The 16,644-nt window shown below is 35.6% G+C and overlaps 1 protein-coding gene across 3 annotated transcripts; it reads right to left on the reverse strand.

The window, feature by feature from the left end:
• Positions 1-1,622: 1,622 nt before the first annotated feature.
• LOC114880876 (synaptic vesicle glycoprotein 2A-like) lies at positions 1,623-16,544 on the reverse strand. Of its 3 annotated transcripts, none has more exons than XM_029197346.2 (11): positions 16,423-16,544; positions 10,015-10,065; positions 9,431-9,592; positions 8,088-8,250; positions 7,888-8,009; positions 7,576-7,814; positions 6,891-7,217; positions 6,631-6,775; positions 6,391-6,550; positions 4,806-4,933; positions 1,623-3,148 (listed from the first exon to the last, which is right to left on the reverse strand). In XM_029197346.2, the coding sequence occupies exons 1-11, from the start codon at positions 16,439-16,441 to the stop codon at positions 3,081-3,083; spliced, it is 1,584 nt and encodes a 527-aa protein (XP_029053179.1). In that variant the 5' UTR covers positions 16,442-16,544; the 3' UTR covers positions 1,623-3,080. The 3 variants fall into 3 exon arrangements, with proteins under 3 accessions (XP_029053179.1, XP_029053178.1, XP_029053180.1); XM_029197345.2 differs by lacking the exon at positions 16,423-16,544 and adding an exon at positions 11,510-11,756; XM_029197347.2 differs by lacking the exon at positions 16,423-16,544 and adding an exon at positions 10,351-11,443.
• Between the last annotated feature and the right edge of the window lie 100 nt (positions 16,545-16,644).

Below are 16,644 nucleotides of genomic sequence, written 5' to 3' on the forward strand. Positions count from 1 at the left end.
TTTCTATCGGGTGTTCTTGGGCTGTGGATGTTAATTGATGGTGGATAGCTGTTGTGGATACCTGTGATGATTAAGACACTCTAGACATCCTGATGAGACCTATGATAAAGCCGGAGGGGGTTGTTGGAACTTTCTATGGGTTCTTTTTGGGCTATGGATATTGGCTGACGGTGCATAGGTGTCGTGGATACCTGTGATGATCAAGAACACCCTGGGGATCCTTATGACCATTAATAAAGCTGGAGAGTTTATTTGTCAGAAACGTCTTGTGGGGTTGTTGGAACTTTCTATGGATTATTCTTGACAATAGCCAGTTGTAATCAGTCTTTAGCAGAATTAAAACACACAGTACACTGTCGAGTGAACAATAGGTCCCATGGGCATTGATTATATTGAAGGACCTCTTGGCAGGAGTTAACTGATAATTACCTTACCACTTATCATTCATCGAGTTTTCATTGCAATTCCCAATTAAATAGTATTAAATTATTGAAATTCTACATTGCAATAGCAAAAGATAAAGAATTCTCCTGATCAAAAGCCACGGAAGAGATTGCACGAGGTCGCTTTGAAACTTTTGAGAATATCAGCCAAGCTACTGTACTGGTTCATTATACTTACACTTGAAGCTTTCAACAGATGGCGTTACAGATAGCACCGCTTAATTTCAATTTATTGAAGAGTAGCCCAGGCAGAAACGAAGACGCGCCTTAATTAGAATCCAAGCCACGACTATTGTAAGTACTATTTAATTGCGAGCCAAATGGTAGCGTGTATGTAATCAGGTGGATTAGCTACTCCCGCGTTTTCTCTTCTTCTAAATCGAGACGAAGTAGCGACAGTGTTCCCGCGCTTAAACGACGCCTGTCTAGGCCTTCTCAGTGTAACACTATTTAAAATTAGGAAAACTTTCTGAGTGAACATTCTTGGACAAAGTCTTTAAAACTGGCTCTACAAGTTGTAATATCTTGCTCGATACTTTTAATACATTTATCGCTGATAATGAGAGATTTGAATGAAGCGCTTCTCAATAGAGGTGTGCCGGTACTCGATTTATTCGAGTACTCGAATTTCGAGTGAAACAATGATCGGTCGGTGGAGTCGAGTCGAGCGCTTGAATTTGCCGAGCTATTCGAAATCGACGAGCCGAGCTACTCGACTCGGCTCGAACAATCGAAGCGAGTTCAGCTCGGCTTGTAAATTACGAGTACTCGCACACCTCTATTTCTCAAACAGGAAAGGATAATTGATAGTCTTCGACGTCTATAAAATATTATCGTTTAGAGGAATTAAGCTTAGAAATACAATTTTTTTTTTTACGGTAACTCTGTTGGCAAACGTTTTGCTTCGCAAATCAAGCTTGATGGACACCAGAGTAATTTATTTTATTTACAGAAGCCAATTGTACGTGGACTATGACGTGCAGTTTGACCTGCAACATTTTCCTTGTCTTCTTCATGTTACCGCCTTTTGTTTGACGTCAAACGTGAAAAATATTGAAAGATTGCGTGATTCGATTTTGAAATAGACATAAAATAAGTAAAGAATGTTTTTTGTTTTTTTTTTTAATTTTGTAAAAAAGATGGTTTATTGTCATGCTGACCAAATGAAACACATTGGAATTGAATTGTTCAATACGAACACAGTTTTTATTTTACATTATTCAGTGGTCGGTATATAAACAATCTGACTGAGATATATAAAAACGTTTGGTAAAATAGAAAAATAGGGTACAAGATAGAAATGCGATGGTGTTTAACACGTTGACTGCCACAGTAGAAATTAGACTTGTAGTAAGGCACATTAAAGCTCATCAACATCTTAACTGCCACAGTGGAAATGATCACGTGTGATATGGCACAGTTTAATAACATTAAATCATTAATTATTAAGTGGTCATTCATTTTAGTGTGCAATTTAATTTTCCTGCTATGCAGAATATTCTTTTATCTTTTAATTATATGTTATCTAATCCATGGCAGTCAATGTATGAATAATTAATTGATTAATCAAATCGAACGCTTAATCATCATTTATGTATTAAGAGATTCGAAAGAACAGATATCTTAGCACTGCACGTACAATGCAGGAGATCGTTTCAATAACCATGTAATTGAGCATTTTTCTTGCTTATTTGTTCTTAATTGAATTAAGTACTAATATGTAAATTAATCTACTATCTTGAAGCTCTTTCGTGGGGAGATAATTTGTTAATTATTTAGTAAATCTTTGTGTTTCGAAGTTGAATTACCTTACGAAAGATATACCTATAATACGTAGACATGGAATTTCCTATCATGAAATGTCTTCTATTTTATGTAAATATATTTTAGATTACCTTTTTTTGGAGCACGCGAATATCAGATTTCAAAGATGGAAAAGATTCTTCAGTGTGTTTTTGAATAAGTACACATAACCACTTGTTCGATCGATCTTTCTAGTGTTTTAAAAAGATAGGAAAATACTTGTACGATTAATCTCTTGCGGCCTCATTCACTGAGTATTCGCTATGATTTTGTGCGTTTCGTGAAACGATTACGCATCGTTGCTTAAGAGTTAATTTATAATTACACTTTATCGTTAAAGTGTTTCTTAACACTTCGACTACCGTATCGACCATATCTGGATAACTTATCATTTTCAAATAAATCTGTCTGATTATAAATAAACTTGTTCGATACTCAAAATTAATAATGGCAGTCACGGTGTTAAAATATTCATTTTAAACCTTCATTTGATAAAATTCACTAATAAAATAATCAAAGAAAATATACGTTTCGAAGGTTGTTCTGTACCTACTTTCTAAATCAGATTGTACATCTTTTGGAAACGTTTTTAGTAAGTCAAAATTGAATATAGAATACTGTGTCTGGAATTAATTACGATAATGTTGTCACTTGAATTATAATAAAATTGTTTAAGTAGATTCCTTAGAGTTATTTCGAGCAGTCTACGAGTAAGTACCTACACATACTTCACGCGAAATGCAATTATTAGATTGAGCTAAATACGAGGAGTAGAAGAATTGTTTCTTTTCTTTTCTTTTCTTTTCTTTATAATTCTTATTTTTTCCACTTTCGTTAAGATTTCTCGATGTCTAGTTTTGATTTCTTTCTCCCTGGCGTGAAGAGGGCGAGCAGACCACTCACTGAAACACATTAATTAGAATTTTCGAATTTATTGTTGATAAATTATCCTAATGGAGTAAGGTATACAGTTATCGACCCCTAGATAATAATTGACCTTCTCCCTAATAAAAATGTAGAAAATATTATATAATAATTTCTAAAGGGACAGTGTAAAATTTAGAAAATGAAGATACTACGAAGCACAGAATTAAATTAGAATTGTGGTTCTCCCCATGATCCACCGTCTTGAGAGTTAAGCAATGCGTTATATTGTATTTCTTTTTTTAGTAGAGGCACCCGTACTTATCCGCGCACATATTCGCGTTTAAACCAATCTCTCCGGTTAACGGTGTATAAGATGTGTGTCTACGTCTCATTTTAACATAACATCGCTCATGTGTGAGCAGCTACCTCTGCCACGATCCTCGTGAAATTACGGTACAGGTAGTCCTCATTTTGCGACCGAGTTCCGTTTTGACGACTACATACGTCATTAAGCGAATTGGTCGATAAGCGAGGAGCTTGCGTCGGGAATATATGTAGGATCGTTATAAAATTATAAAAATTATGCAACAACGAGGTTATACAGTGACTGCTTGTCGGAATGAAACTGAATGAAAAAGTGCATAGCAAGCCTATAGTACGCTCACGAGTGCGCATGTCACCATTCGCTACTGACCGACACTCAAGCTGAAGGCTGGTTCAGACACGGCTAGTAGTTTAGTCGAGTGGCGAGTAGTTTAGTGTATGGACACTAGAGTTTAGTCGAGTAGTTTAGTAAAACGGTTTAGTCGAGTCGATCCGTTTCATTGGATTTTGCTGGTCGAGTAGGCTTCCCCCACCACTAATTAAGCTTGCCCCACCACTAAAGGCTGGTTCAGACACGGCTAGTAGTTTAGTCGAGTGGCGAGTAGTTTAGTGTATGGACACTAGAGTTTAGTCGAGTAGTTTAGTAAAACGGTTTAGTCGAGTCGATCCGTTTCATTGGATTTTGCTGGTCGAGTAGGCTTCCTCCACCACTAACTAAGCTTGCCCCACCACTAACTAGCCTTCGGGACAGACCTGTCCGGACGCATTTCTTTAGTCAAGGCATATATCTTGAACTTTTGATTTTCAAAGCTCAACTGTACTAGTCCGGACACTTTTCTATGCACTAAACGGTTTAGTAGTAAGTAGCTACTCCCCACTCGACTAAATTACTAGCCGTGTCTGAACCAGCCTTAACTAGCCTTCGGGACAGACCTGTCCAGACGCATTTCTTTAGTCAAGGGATATATCTTGAACTCTTGATTTTCAAAGCTCAACTGTACTAGTCCGGACACTTTTCTATGCACTAAACGGTTTAGTAGTAAGTAGCTACTCCCCACTCGACTAAATTACTAGCCGTGTCTGAACCAGCCTTAAGGGTGAGAGTACTATGCTCCAGTGACTCTTCTCTCGTCTTTCTGTACTCTTCTCCTTCTGAGGATAGTACACATAGTTTTCAAATTTTTCAATTCTTTCGGTAATTCCACATGCACCGCCGGTAAAGTGACCCGCGATCTTGCCCCCAGGAACGGCTTTCCCTTACTCAGGAAACAAGCGAAAAAAGAACCAATTTCTTTTTTAGGATAAGGGTCAACAACTATATACGTTACCCTATCAAAACTTGAATTTTAATAGAATTTGAATACGTACAAAACAGTTGAGCAGCAACAATGACGATCACCAAAGTACAGTAATCATCGATCAAGTAACCGATCATCAAGGTACCACTTATAGCACCAATTCGACTAATAAACGCCGACAGACCGGAAGCCATTGCCCTAAAACATAAAAAGAAAAACAGTCAATAATTAAGCAAAGGATTTATCAAATCAATATTGATCTTTATTAATTCCCAATCAGACACTGGTCAAACAAGATTAAAATCTTGAATATTTTTAATAAAATCCATTCTTGATCATTCATTTCGATAGGATGTTTTGACGATTGATTATCATTAGAACGGAGACGAATATTTGATAAGAATTGCGAGATTCCTCTGATATTCGATAGAATATTTCAGATCGATCGATTGATTCCTACAGCATTTGTTTGAACTAAGATAACCATGCCGGTTATAAATAACCATACACGAGATAATAATTGTTCTATGTGGATATTTATGTCAATTGATAAGAAGGTTAATCGATAAACACCTAGCCGTATCAAACAAGGTGGCACGAGGAAAAGAAATAAAAAGGAAAAAACAAGAAACGTGCCGTAATATCAACAAGAAGATACTCTCTGAAGTGTTTCTTAATACGTTTCCTTTCGTGATAAAATCCAAGTATTGTTGTAATATCCTTGATTAATTCCAAAAGAATAAAAAATAAAGAAATTGATGAAATATAAAAAACTAAGCTATGACGATAAAATTTCAACAGATTCAAATCTGGGAAGTGGGGTTAATCATTTTGGTATATGAACGGCTCAAATGACTAATCCCAGTCAGCCAATCCTGCGCATAGCAAATTTTGTCGAATTCCTGTTAGAAGATTTTGTAAGCAGAATGGCTGCAGATTTGATGCAGGATGTGTTAAATTCAGCTATTGTAGCAGATTGGCGGCAGGTTACGTTATGCTAACAAAACCTGTTGTCAAATTGGAAGCAGAAACAAAAGAGAGTCTGCGCAAATATTATGATGGCAGAAAGGCAGCAGAAACCAAGCAGATCCTGCAAATTCAGCCATTTAAATTTTAAAGGGAACAGTGAAGTTGCAGGATCTGCTCGGTTTCTGCTGCGTTTCTGCGCGCAGACTGTTTTGTTTCTGCCTTTAGTTTGACAAAACAGGTTATGCTCGATTTCTGCCGTCAATCTGCTATATGATTCTGTCAGCAGGTTCTGTTTGCAGAAACCAAGCCAAATGCGAAATCATATGGCTACGGGTTTGTAGACAGATTCTATCAGATCTGCTGCCAATCTGGGGTATACTTCCGAAAGGCCCCATCACCCCTAACCTAGGTTAGGGTTAGGGTTAGGGTTAGTCATTTTGCGTGGAAATGCGTTCTTATCAAGATAATAGGGGGTTTCCGCACTTTTAGAATACCCTGTATATCTCGAGAACGGTTTATTTGCCAGTTCTGAAAATGGTCTCATTCGATTTCTCGTCCCTCAATTACTATAAATCCGAAGTTTGGTTGTCCTGGGGTGATGGGGCCTTTCGGAAGTTTCCCCCCAATCTGCATGACAGATTGCTTCCTGAGAATAGTACTCCGTTCGAAATAAAATAATAGATTACCTTAAATGCGTTGGATAAAGATCAACTAACAAGCAGTATACAACGCTTAGGCAAACGGAAGTAACAGATTCATAGGCGCAGGAGAGAATTAAGTTTTGGGTGGAAGTTTGCACCAGGAAGAGACAGGCTGTCACTACCCCAGGTATAAAAGCTGTGATCACTGGAATATAAAAAAAAAAAAGAAATTATTTTTTATAAAAATAGTCGCTTGACACTCATTTTTTGATACCTCCTAATTACCTAAGAGGAATTTGTATCCCATATAATTAACTAGAAGAGGTAATATGAGACCCGTTGGAATGCAAGAGGCTCCCAGAATAAACGTATGAACAAACACACTAGTCTGTACCCTTGAGTTGCAACCAAATGGGTCGTCAATCTCCTCCTGTGGATCAAATAAAAGAGCTATACTATTATAACAGAAATAGCATAACATATATATTATTTCTACCCATATTGACCCACGGTGCGCCCAAAAATTCATTTTTAAAAATACTTACAAGATTGGTGCTATTCTTAGTGATCTTCAAAGTGCAAACACTGGCTGTCTGATTAGGATATGCTTGTTGAAAGTCTGCATATCTGTGAAACAGCTCTGGCAACCATAAAGTTAAAGTATAGTAAGCGGATGTGACGAAACAAGCGATCAGGCACATCACGATGGTTCTACAGAGAAACGGAGGCTTCAGTATCATCGCTGTTTTCGTGTATATGTCGCTTATCATCGAATCGAATGAATTCTCCGTCACTTCCTCCCTCTCGTTCGTGTGCATTATACGGTGCACCAGTTCGTTCAGATTATTATTACCACAATTTCGGAGTTTTGTCTGAAAATGAAATGTTTAGTGAATATTTTTAGCGGTGGCCTTCGAATTTCCAAATTGAAATTAAGTCTTGGAGAGAGGAGCCTGGGGCTCAATCGTGACCCAAAACTTATAAAATCTATCAAGAGTGTTAATCTAAAATTAAATGTATGATTCTTAAACGAAAGGACGAATAATTTTTTAAGGAGTAGTGCAAAATTTAAAAAACGAAGACAATAGAAAACAGGTTTTCTCCATGGTCCGCCGTCCGAAGGTTAAATTTCAATTCTAAACCATACTGTAGTCAGTGCCAAAATGAAATATTAAATATTGCCTAATGAATAATTAATGAATAATAAATGTTGCAATGACAAATAATCACTTTGTACTCTTTTGGGGGCTGACCACTGTTCTCCGAGTACATTCTCATTAAAACGTGAAGCATCTGAACGTTATGACCAGTCTCGGCAAGATATTTCGGCGTTTCAGGGAAAAATAATAACCACGCTCCGGTAAATAACGCTGGAAGGGAACAGATGAAGACGAAAAGATTCCACGAGTGTAAAAAGAAACCAGCGATCTCGATGTTCACGTCCATTGGGATAACGATCCATCCGACACCTGAAATTTTTCCAATGATCATAATCTGTGATGGAGAAACTTATTCAACAAAAATCTGCTGCTAAAATGGTACCTGCTAAAATGATCATTCCCATTACCCAGGCCATTTCCATCCAAGACAACATTTTGTCACGATATTTCGTTGGTTGAAATTCGCCCAGATATAGAAAAACAACAGCCGACTGTCCGTTCATGCTAAAAAGGAATGAATGATCTCGTTACAGGGAATGTTTGATAAATAATTTTGGAACAGAAATTTCATGTTATACTCACGCGGCGCCGCTCATGAATTTTAAGAACAAAAAGAACCAATAGAAGGGCACCACCGATGCCAACAATTCTGAGATTCCGTGAAGAAATAAGGCGACCAACAAGGACAGTCTTCGTCCTTTTATGGCCGCGTAGCAGCCCCATATATAAGAACCGGCTAACATACCTGTAAATTGTAAGAAAAAACACAATGTTTATGCGAGAAAAATGAAGAAAAATATTAATTCTATATTCTTCAATAGACGGTTAAGTGAAAATGACTTTTAATCAATTGCAAAAGAATTAAATAGCATCGTGTTATTTAACGTCTCGTGCAGTGTTGTTGCCATTCGATTTGTACTATAAATTCCATTCGATGGTGTTTATGCAGAAACGTGATCAGAGAGGGGAGACGTGTCACGTTCTGACATAATGAAAAGCCTTCAAGGTTTAATTATTTGCATTCGAGCCGCTGACACTTGTAATAATCCTTTAATGCTTTTAATCGCGTCTTCAGTATTTCTCTTCGTTAACAACTAGATTGCTCTGTATGCAATTATATACAACCAATTAGTTATTCCATTAAGTATCATCGTCTCTTAATAACAGTGAGTATACATTTGCATATCTTCATTTTTTATTTTATTTTTTTTTTTAGTTTTTATATTATCACAGTTTAGATAAGCGACATTGAAAGTGGGCGTTGATAAAAGGAAATGGTAATGTATGTAGAAGATAAGAGTACCTCTAATAGAATTTTTTTTTTTATGAAAAAGAATGGTAAAAATTTAGCATCGAATATCGGCAGAAACGTGAGCAGGTTTCCTTTTGAATCGAAACGAGGATCAATCGTCAACCAGTCGAAGCACGCGAGGAGAAAGCTAAGCGTGAATGCAAAATAATTCATAGTTTCACGGTGACTTTTACATAACTCGAAAGGAACGGGATTTCAGTATGTTTTGCCGGATCGAAGTAACACCATGCAACCAAACGCAATGGTGGAAGTTAGGTCGATATGAGGGCGTGTTAGTACCTTGCACGCAAGAAATTCCAATTCCCTTGAAAAATTCAACTTTTTCCATATCAAATTTCATCGTAAATGTCATCGTAAAATGTTTCTAACGTTATATTTTTTAACGTAAAAAAACAATTTACTGAATCTTTTAAGTTGGTAGATTTTTGCTATTATCAGACAGAAATTAAGTGATTTTTCCTCTCTGATAAGAATTCAAACGAACCGTAAAAACATAAAGTAGCTTAGAAAAAAGTAAGATATTGCGTAAGTGTAAGAATAGAGGAGTTTTACAAGGTAGATAACGGTGCTAATTAGAGAAGTTTAATTAAAATGATGATTACTAGGCTGTTACCTAACATAGGCGCTGCGCTTAGACGGCCCTTGTCCACCGTAGTCATTTTAAAGTCACATGCTGCCGATGGTAATACAAATCCTATGCTTGTTATACTGAATGCTACGTTCATGAAGATCAAACTGCAGACGGCCATAACCTTAAGGTTAAACTTGCCAAATCCTGTGAACAAATTCAGAATTCGTAATTAGCAGGATTCGTGAATTTCAAGGTCACTTTTGTTGTTTCTCTTCATTAAAAAAGATTCTTTTACCTCTTAAACGATTAAAACTCATACACAGTTAAGAGTGATCAGAGGATTCTGATGTAAGATAAGGAAACTTAAGTGAAGCTTAACGCAAACACGTTTGATTACATTTTACTGTGTTTCCTGTAGCGAAGATTTGGTGACGGATTTTTATCAGTCGATCGATGAAATTCAAATGAATTTTGAAAAATTTTGAAGCTAAGGACCTCGAATAAAGTCTAAAAATCAGAATATTGACTAAAATAATGAAGATTGAATTCACCAAAAATTGCTCGGAATTTTAATCAAATCCAAAGCTAATTAACATCTATTTATTCACATTGATAAGAGAAATTACCTGTTTGGTCGACTGCATCTTGGGCGACGCTTTCCGCCGTTTGTTTGTTGCCTGCGAACAGAGGAAAACACGTGGTTACGTTGCAAAGAAGCGACTACGGAAAGAATAAAAAATAAACAAAAAGAAAAAGGGAGAGAAAGAGAGAAAGAGAAAAAGAGAGAAGCCATAACTGTACAGGCTGATGCGAAAGTTAAACCCGGTGCTTCTCAGATTGACGCTGTTTTATTCCAAGAACAAAAACATTCTTCGAACTGATCGGACGGCAACAAAAGTGATTCACAAGAACCTCGTCCCGAGGCTTTTCTTTCTTTATAAATCCGTTCGTTGTACTTTAACCTGTTATTGCTTTGCACCGATTCCAAGCGTTTCTTTGTTCTCTGACGCGGTAAAAGACACCTTTCAATCTTCTTCACACTGCAGTGGTGCATTCTGAACACGATTTTAATAGATCACGATCAATTTTTTAATTTATGATATAACAACTTGATTTGACTCAATTTTTCATCACTTTCACTCATCGGTGTATCTTTTAATATTCAATTTTGATAGATCACAATCACTTTTTCAATTTGTAACACTAATTTATGACGATTCCAATTGTCTCACTTTTGAATCACTTTTTCCTTTTGATTTTCCTCAATTCAATTTAATTGCACTTTTGACTGATTTGAAACATTATGTTCTTTTTTTCTGAGTTTCGTTCGTTAAGATTGAGATATTAGGACAGTGTTTCTTTTCTTTTTTTTTATTGTTTGATTAGTTGAACATGTTTCCGGAGCCTCATTTGACTTTGTAATTGGCTACATCTATCTAAATTTTTTGCGCTTGCTTTCGAAACCAGTTTCTGAAAGTATCTGTGCGTTAATGCACTCTTTACTTGATCTTGAAACGTTAAGATCAAGTTTTGGATCGATCGGGTCAGATTTAAATCATTATCTAACCTTGTTAGTCTACTTCCCTGCATCAGTCTTGACACACTGAGATCAACTTTAGAATTAATTATACCAGTTTCTGTGTTCCCAATTTAGATCAATTGATTTTCGATTCGTCGATGATTCTCCAATCTCCCGCACACGCGAGTCAAATTTTTTGGCACCATTTAACTATACCTTCAAAATTTTTCCTTTCCATATTATAAAATAATTCTACTTGAAATTTTCAAACAATTCAACACGCTCCTTCCTTAATAATTACAACTTCATGATTTCAAATATTATAAAAAGTCATTCGTAAATAAAACGCATATCCCAATCAAATAGTCCATTATCAATATACAAAAATTAACTCGAACCTTCATAAATCTTTTAGTTTCTAGAATAATCGTAACGCAAAGGGTTAACGTTCTCCGAACGATTATCTGCCCGACTCTTAACTCCATCAAGCATTGCAATGAAAAGAAAAAAATGACGGAGAGGAATCGATTGAAAGATAAATCCATTGTTGGCAGACACGTGTACAGGAGGGCGTAAGCACGAGGATAAGAGAGCTCCATTACCTTGTAACGTGGAGACGGCATTTGCCGCGACTAGCGGCTCCAACGCAGCTGGCTCGCTCTCCAATCGAGCGATATCGCCCGACATCGTACGCGCGCGAAACTAACGCATCGTTGCGCGCCGTCGTCGTCGTCGTCGTCGTCGTCGTCGTCGTCGTCGTTGATCTCACTGGTTCGCGCGAGTCTCACGCGCGCGGCCTTGCTCCCGAGCGTGTTTCGCTCGCCGCGAGTTCGTCTAACAGTCTAACCGACTGCGTCCGCCCCCTTGATCGCACTGCCACTACAAACTTGACGTTCTTCCACTCGCACTCTTTATCTGCCTCTCTGACGACCGTTTAACCGGCTTGTCGGAAGGTTTAGTTTAGTGGAACTGAAGCAGACTCCGATAAAGTCTCTGCGCGGAGACTGATAGTCTAGTCTAGTGTAGAATCTAGAGTCCGATTGAATCAAGTACAATATAGAAATAGGATTTGTTAGAGAGTAATTGAGTCGAGTGGGCTCAGAAATAGAGCAGTAGAATTTAGTAGAGTCTAGGTTTGAGTATAGTGGTCATAAAGTTTAGTAGAACTGAAGATAAAGTCTCTGCGTGGAGACTGATAGTCTAGTCTAGTGTAGAATCTAGAGTCCGATTGAATCAAGTACAATATAGAAATAGGATTTGTTAGAGAGTAATTGAGTCGAGTGGGCTCAGAAATAGAGCAGTAGAATTTAGTAGAGTCTAGGTTTGAGTATAGTGGTCATAAAGTTTAGTAGAACTGAAGATAAAGTCTCTGCGTGGAGACTGATAGTCTAGTCTAGTGTAGAATCTAGAGTCCGATTGAATCAAGTACAATATAGAAATAGGATTTGTTAGAGAGTAATTGAGTCGAGTGGGCTCAGAAATAGAGCAGTAGAATTTAGTAGAGTCTAGGTTTGAGTATAGTGGTCATAAAGTTTAGTAGAACTGAAGATAAAGTCTCTGCGTGGAGACTGATAGTCTAGTGCAGAATCAAGTAAAATATAGAAATAGGGTTTATTAGAGTAATTATAGTAATGTAGTAATAGAATTTAGTAAAGTCTAGGTGTTAAGTATAGTAGTCACAAAGTTTAGTAGAACTAAAGTAGAGTCTGACAATATCTCTGCGTGGAGGCTGATAGTCTGATGTAGGATGAAATAAAACATAGAAATAGGGTTTGCTAGAGGCTAATAGAGTCGAGTGGGCTCAGAAATAGAGTAATAGAATTTAGTAGGGTTTAGGTATTCAGTCTAGTAGAGCATAGAGATATCCTAATAGAGTCTGGCAGAACCTAGATACATAGTCTACTAGAATATAGAGATATCCTAATAGAGTCTAGCAAAACCTCGATGCAGGGTCTAGTAGAGCAGTAATAGAGGCTAACACGAGCCAAATACAGAGTCTAAGTATAATTTAGTAGAGCCTAGATGTATAGTCTTGTAGAGACTACCAGAGTCTATCTCTTCTCCTGAAATAGATTTGAAAATGCTCTTCTAATAAAAATAGAACCAAATAAAACCCAGTCAAGTCTATTAGAGTTTAGACGTAGAGTCTAGTAGAACGTAGACACAGTCTAGTAGTTTAGAACTGCTGAGTGGTCGGTTCTTATCAGAGGAGGATTAACTGAGATAAAAGAAGATTTCAAAGGTCCGATGAATAGTTAAAATCCTTTAGAATCTTATTGTTAGATTTTACTTGCGTCAGGGAACAGATATCCTTCATTAAAAAGAATTCATTTTTAGGTGGACCAGTTTCTTACAGGCCATCTCGAAAGATACAGATAAAATTCACGTGAGCAAATATTGTTCCTGTACAAAACAAAAAACAAAGAAACAAACAATTCGATTGGTCATTACAAGTGTTTGTCAAGGTCGTCATAAGTTTCTTCCTCCCACTTTAAAATGCACATATGTTAAATGAAGCGTTATCGTTAATTAACCTACAGATAACATGGGAATTTAATGTTCGATACAATAAAAATGGTTATTGAGATACTTGTAATCAGTTCGATTAAAGGCTGGAAAAGTTAAAGTGGAAAGAGAAACAGATAAATTACCACTCGAAGTTCAATGTTTATTTATATACACTTTCTCACATTAAATTAAATGAATTTCGTTACGTCATTCATTTCCATAATTATCAAAGTATTTTTCAAACATTCTACTAAAATAACGTGCAGAGATACTCGATTCCACTTGTAAGTCTTAGATAAAGGTCGAAGTAAAAAAACATCAAGAAACCAGTTCTTGCAGCTAAGAAAGAATGCATAATGAATAGTTAGCTATGGGATATTCCACTAGTAAATGAACAAAAGAAAAAAAAAAGGAATTCCTACAAGTTTGTTCACTTGTGTAAGAAGTTAGAAAGTCATGTGTGGTGATTCGCAAAATTTCGCAACACGGATGCGAGCCTCGAAGATAAAATGTGTCCAGGAAAGAACAATCTTATCCAATGATGCATGACACATCGTGGATTCGAAAAAAAAAAAAACAATTTAACTGATTGCAGTATTTATTCAAAACAAAAATATGTATGTTAACGTAAGAAGCTAGTTTATGATCTAACAAACGATAAATTTTGCCTGTTCAAATTACACACGTGTGATTGGAACATTTTACAAATACATAAGCCGAGAAATCATTTGATAAATGTAAATCAGGGTAATTAGGAGAAGCCCACTTCAGGTTACAACTGTACCTTATCAATACTGATAACAGCAATTAAGCTGATAACTGTGGACAGATTCAATGAATTGTTGCTTCGTTTCTGAATAATACTTCTGACGAAAATACACAGTTGATTTATTGATCTGTGTGTAATTTATAAACAAAGAATTGATGTAGAAATGTTTCAATTTTCAATTGCAGAATAACAATTTAATTGAAATTAAAGTGCTTGATATTGGAATTGCCAAAACAATGCAAACAAGGCAAAATATCAATGATATTTATTTCAATATCAAGTTGACGGATAAATTTACGGTCTTTCCACGATGTTTTCGATGATCAAAGGAAACGCAAGTTGCAAATAGTATTTTTAAAGTCTCTTCGACCGAAATGCATTCGTGGTACGCTTTATTTCGCGACTGACTATTTTTATACACGTGTCGGCTTGTTAAATTAAAACGATGTCAAGATCACAAGAAAACAGCAGCTATTCTGCTGCCGGTTTTCATGAACAATGATTGTTCCTTGTTCCTTTATACCGGGTGGCAAAAGAGACTCGTTCATCGTGTCGTTTTTCATTTTGCGTGGAATTTTGGGAATTGATAGAACAGAGATTGATCGATTATTGTTTCCTAATAAATCTATTGTTTCGTTGAAAAAGTATAACAAAATATAAAGAAACAAAGAAGTTAATTCTTTTTTTAAAATCAAATAATCAATCACATAGATTTGTTTTTTGTTTTCTGCTGACTGGAGAATTTTGGTATTCAAACATCAAATGTTATCTTTTTTTCTTTACAAAGTACCAAAAGATTAATAAAATTGTAACATTGGAAGAATGAAAAAAAATATGAGTCTACTTGCAAGCTTGTCATTGTTTTTAAACAATCCAAAGTATAAATAAAATTTCTAACGAACGGCTGTTCGTGGAACGTAAAACAAGTTTTCTACTGATAAGGCACATCGGTTCGAGTCTGTTTATTCTAGTTCATTTGCGAATTGTTATTGGTGGATAAATGCCAGCCGTATTATTATATCACACGATAATTCGTTTATTTGATGATAAAAAATGCTGTCTGCTAATGATTCATTGACGACAACTGTATAAGGTCAACTATCAGCTTCTACAGGCTGAATCATTTCTAACAATGAAACATTATTCTATTGATATAACTCAATTTTTATATAATTTTCTTAGAATAACCCTTCGAAAAGAATATTTTACAAGTGATCTTCATTGAATCGGGTTAATATAACTCTTGCATGGAGGACCATGGAGAGAGCCACAACTTTGATTTAATTTTTTATTTCATATTACTGTCATTTTTTGTATTTGACACTATTCCTTTAATAGAAAATGAGAATAATATGAAATATAAAGTGAAATTAAAATCGGGGCTCTCTCTATGGTCCGCGCCGTCCGAGGGTGAAACATTTTCCTATTGCAATGAGTACAGAAACCGTTAGTTATTTCATTATACATTTAACTTTAAAAATTATATATTTAACTTTACATTAATATCCTTGGATATGTTTTATAAGTTTGGGTCAGGATTGACTCTGTCTCCGCCTTTTAACGGTTAATCGTATATAAAAAAAGAATATAAATTATGAAATTTAAATCATGTATAGAACACTGTTAATAGGAATCGAAACTTTGATAAACGTATTTTTATTTCTCTGTATCGGCATGTTATATATTATTATGTAATAATTACTGATACATAAAACGAAAGGGGGTACTATATGTATGTAGATAGTGGACGTTCTTGTTTCAATTTCTATCGGCAAGTAATGACAATCTATGATGTCATTTTTCTAGATTGCTCTAGTCCCAATATAAATTCTTAATTGATTGCTAAATGACAAATTGTTCAATCTGTTCAGGAGCTTTGATAACTATTGAAGGTTGAACACGATGAATCATTCTCATTTTTAAGTTTCGATACGAGACCAGCGATTGTTCCTTAATAATTATACTTTAATTATAATTAAAATTATTTTTTGTAAGCTTATTATCGTCGAAACAAAGGAAAGAGGAAAAGATTTGTAAATAATGCTAAAATAACAAAGAGCAGTTTATTAAGTAATTGGGATTGATAATTAAGGAAAAATATGAAAAATTAAAAATTTAGTATAAATTTCTTAAAAGTAAAAATTGACACTTTTAAGAAATCTTAAAAATAAAAAAAATGCACTAAAATATCATACATACTGATATATAATATTTATAAAGAAATCAATCATAACTTACCCTGATCTTGAATATCCATTCAATCAATTAAAATCAGTTCTCCAAAGATAAACGCAGCATCCACTTCTTTCTTCCAAAGAACCTCCTGCTCTTCACACATCAACTTCCTCAATAACTAATAATTTTTTTAAAATAATTCACAAATTCATGCTAGACAAGACAATATGAACAAAAGGTCTCCTATTAAAGAAGTCTCACACGGAAAGTTAAAAGTGGATAATA

This window comes from Osmia bicornis, chromosome 8 (assembly GCF_907164935.1).
Source record: "Osmia bicornis bicornis chromosome 8, iOsmBic2.1, whole genome shotgun sequence".
Taxonomy (NCBI): Eukaryota; Metazoa; Arthropoda; class Insecta; order Hymenoptera; family Megachilidae; genus Osmia; species Osmia bicornis.

Coding starts and splice junctions, on each gene's coding strand:
- LOC114880876 (XM_029197345.2), bottom strand. CDS start 11,594: ATGTCGGGCGATATCGCTCGATTGGAGAGCGAGCCAGCTGCGTTGGAG. Junction 9,593..10,014: donor AGATGCAGTCGACCAAACAG/GTAATTTCTCTT, acceptor ATTTGTTCACAG/GATTTGGCAAGTTTAACCTT. Junction 7,218..7,575: donor AGCCCCCAAAAGAGTACAAA/GTGATTATTTGT, acceptor TTTCATTTTCAG/ACAAAACTCCGAAATTGTGG.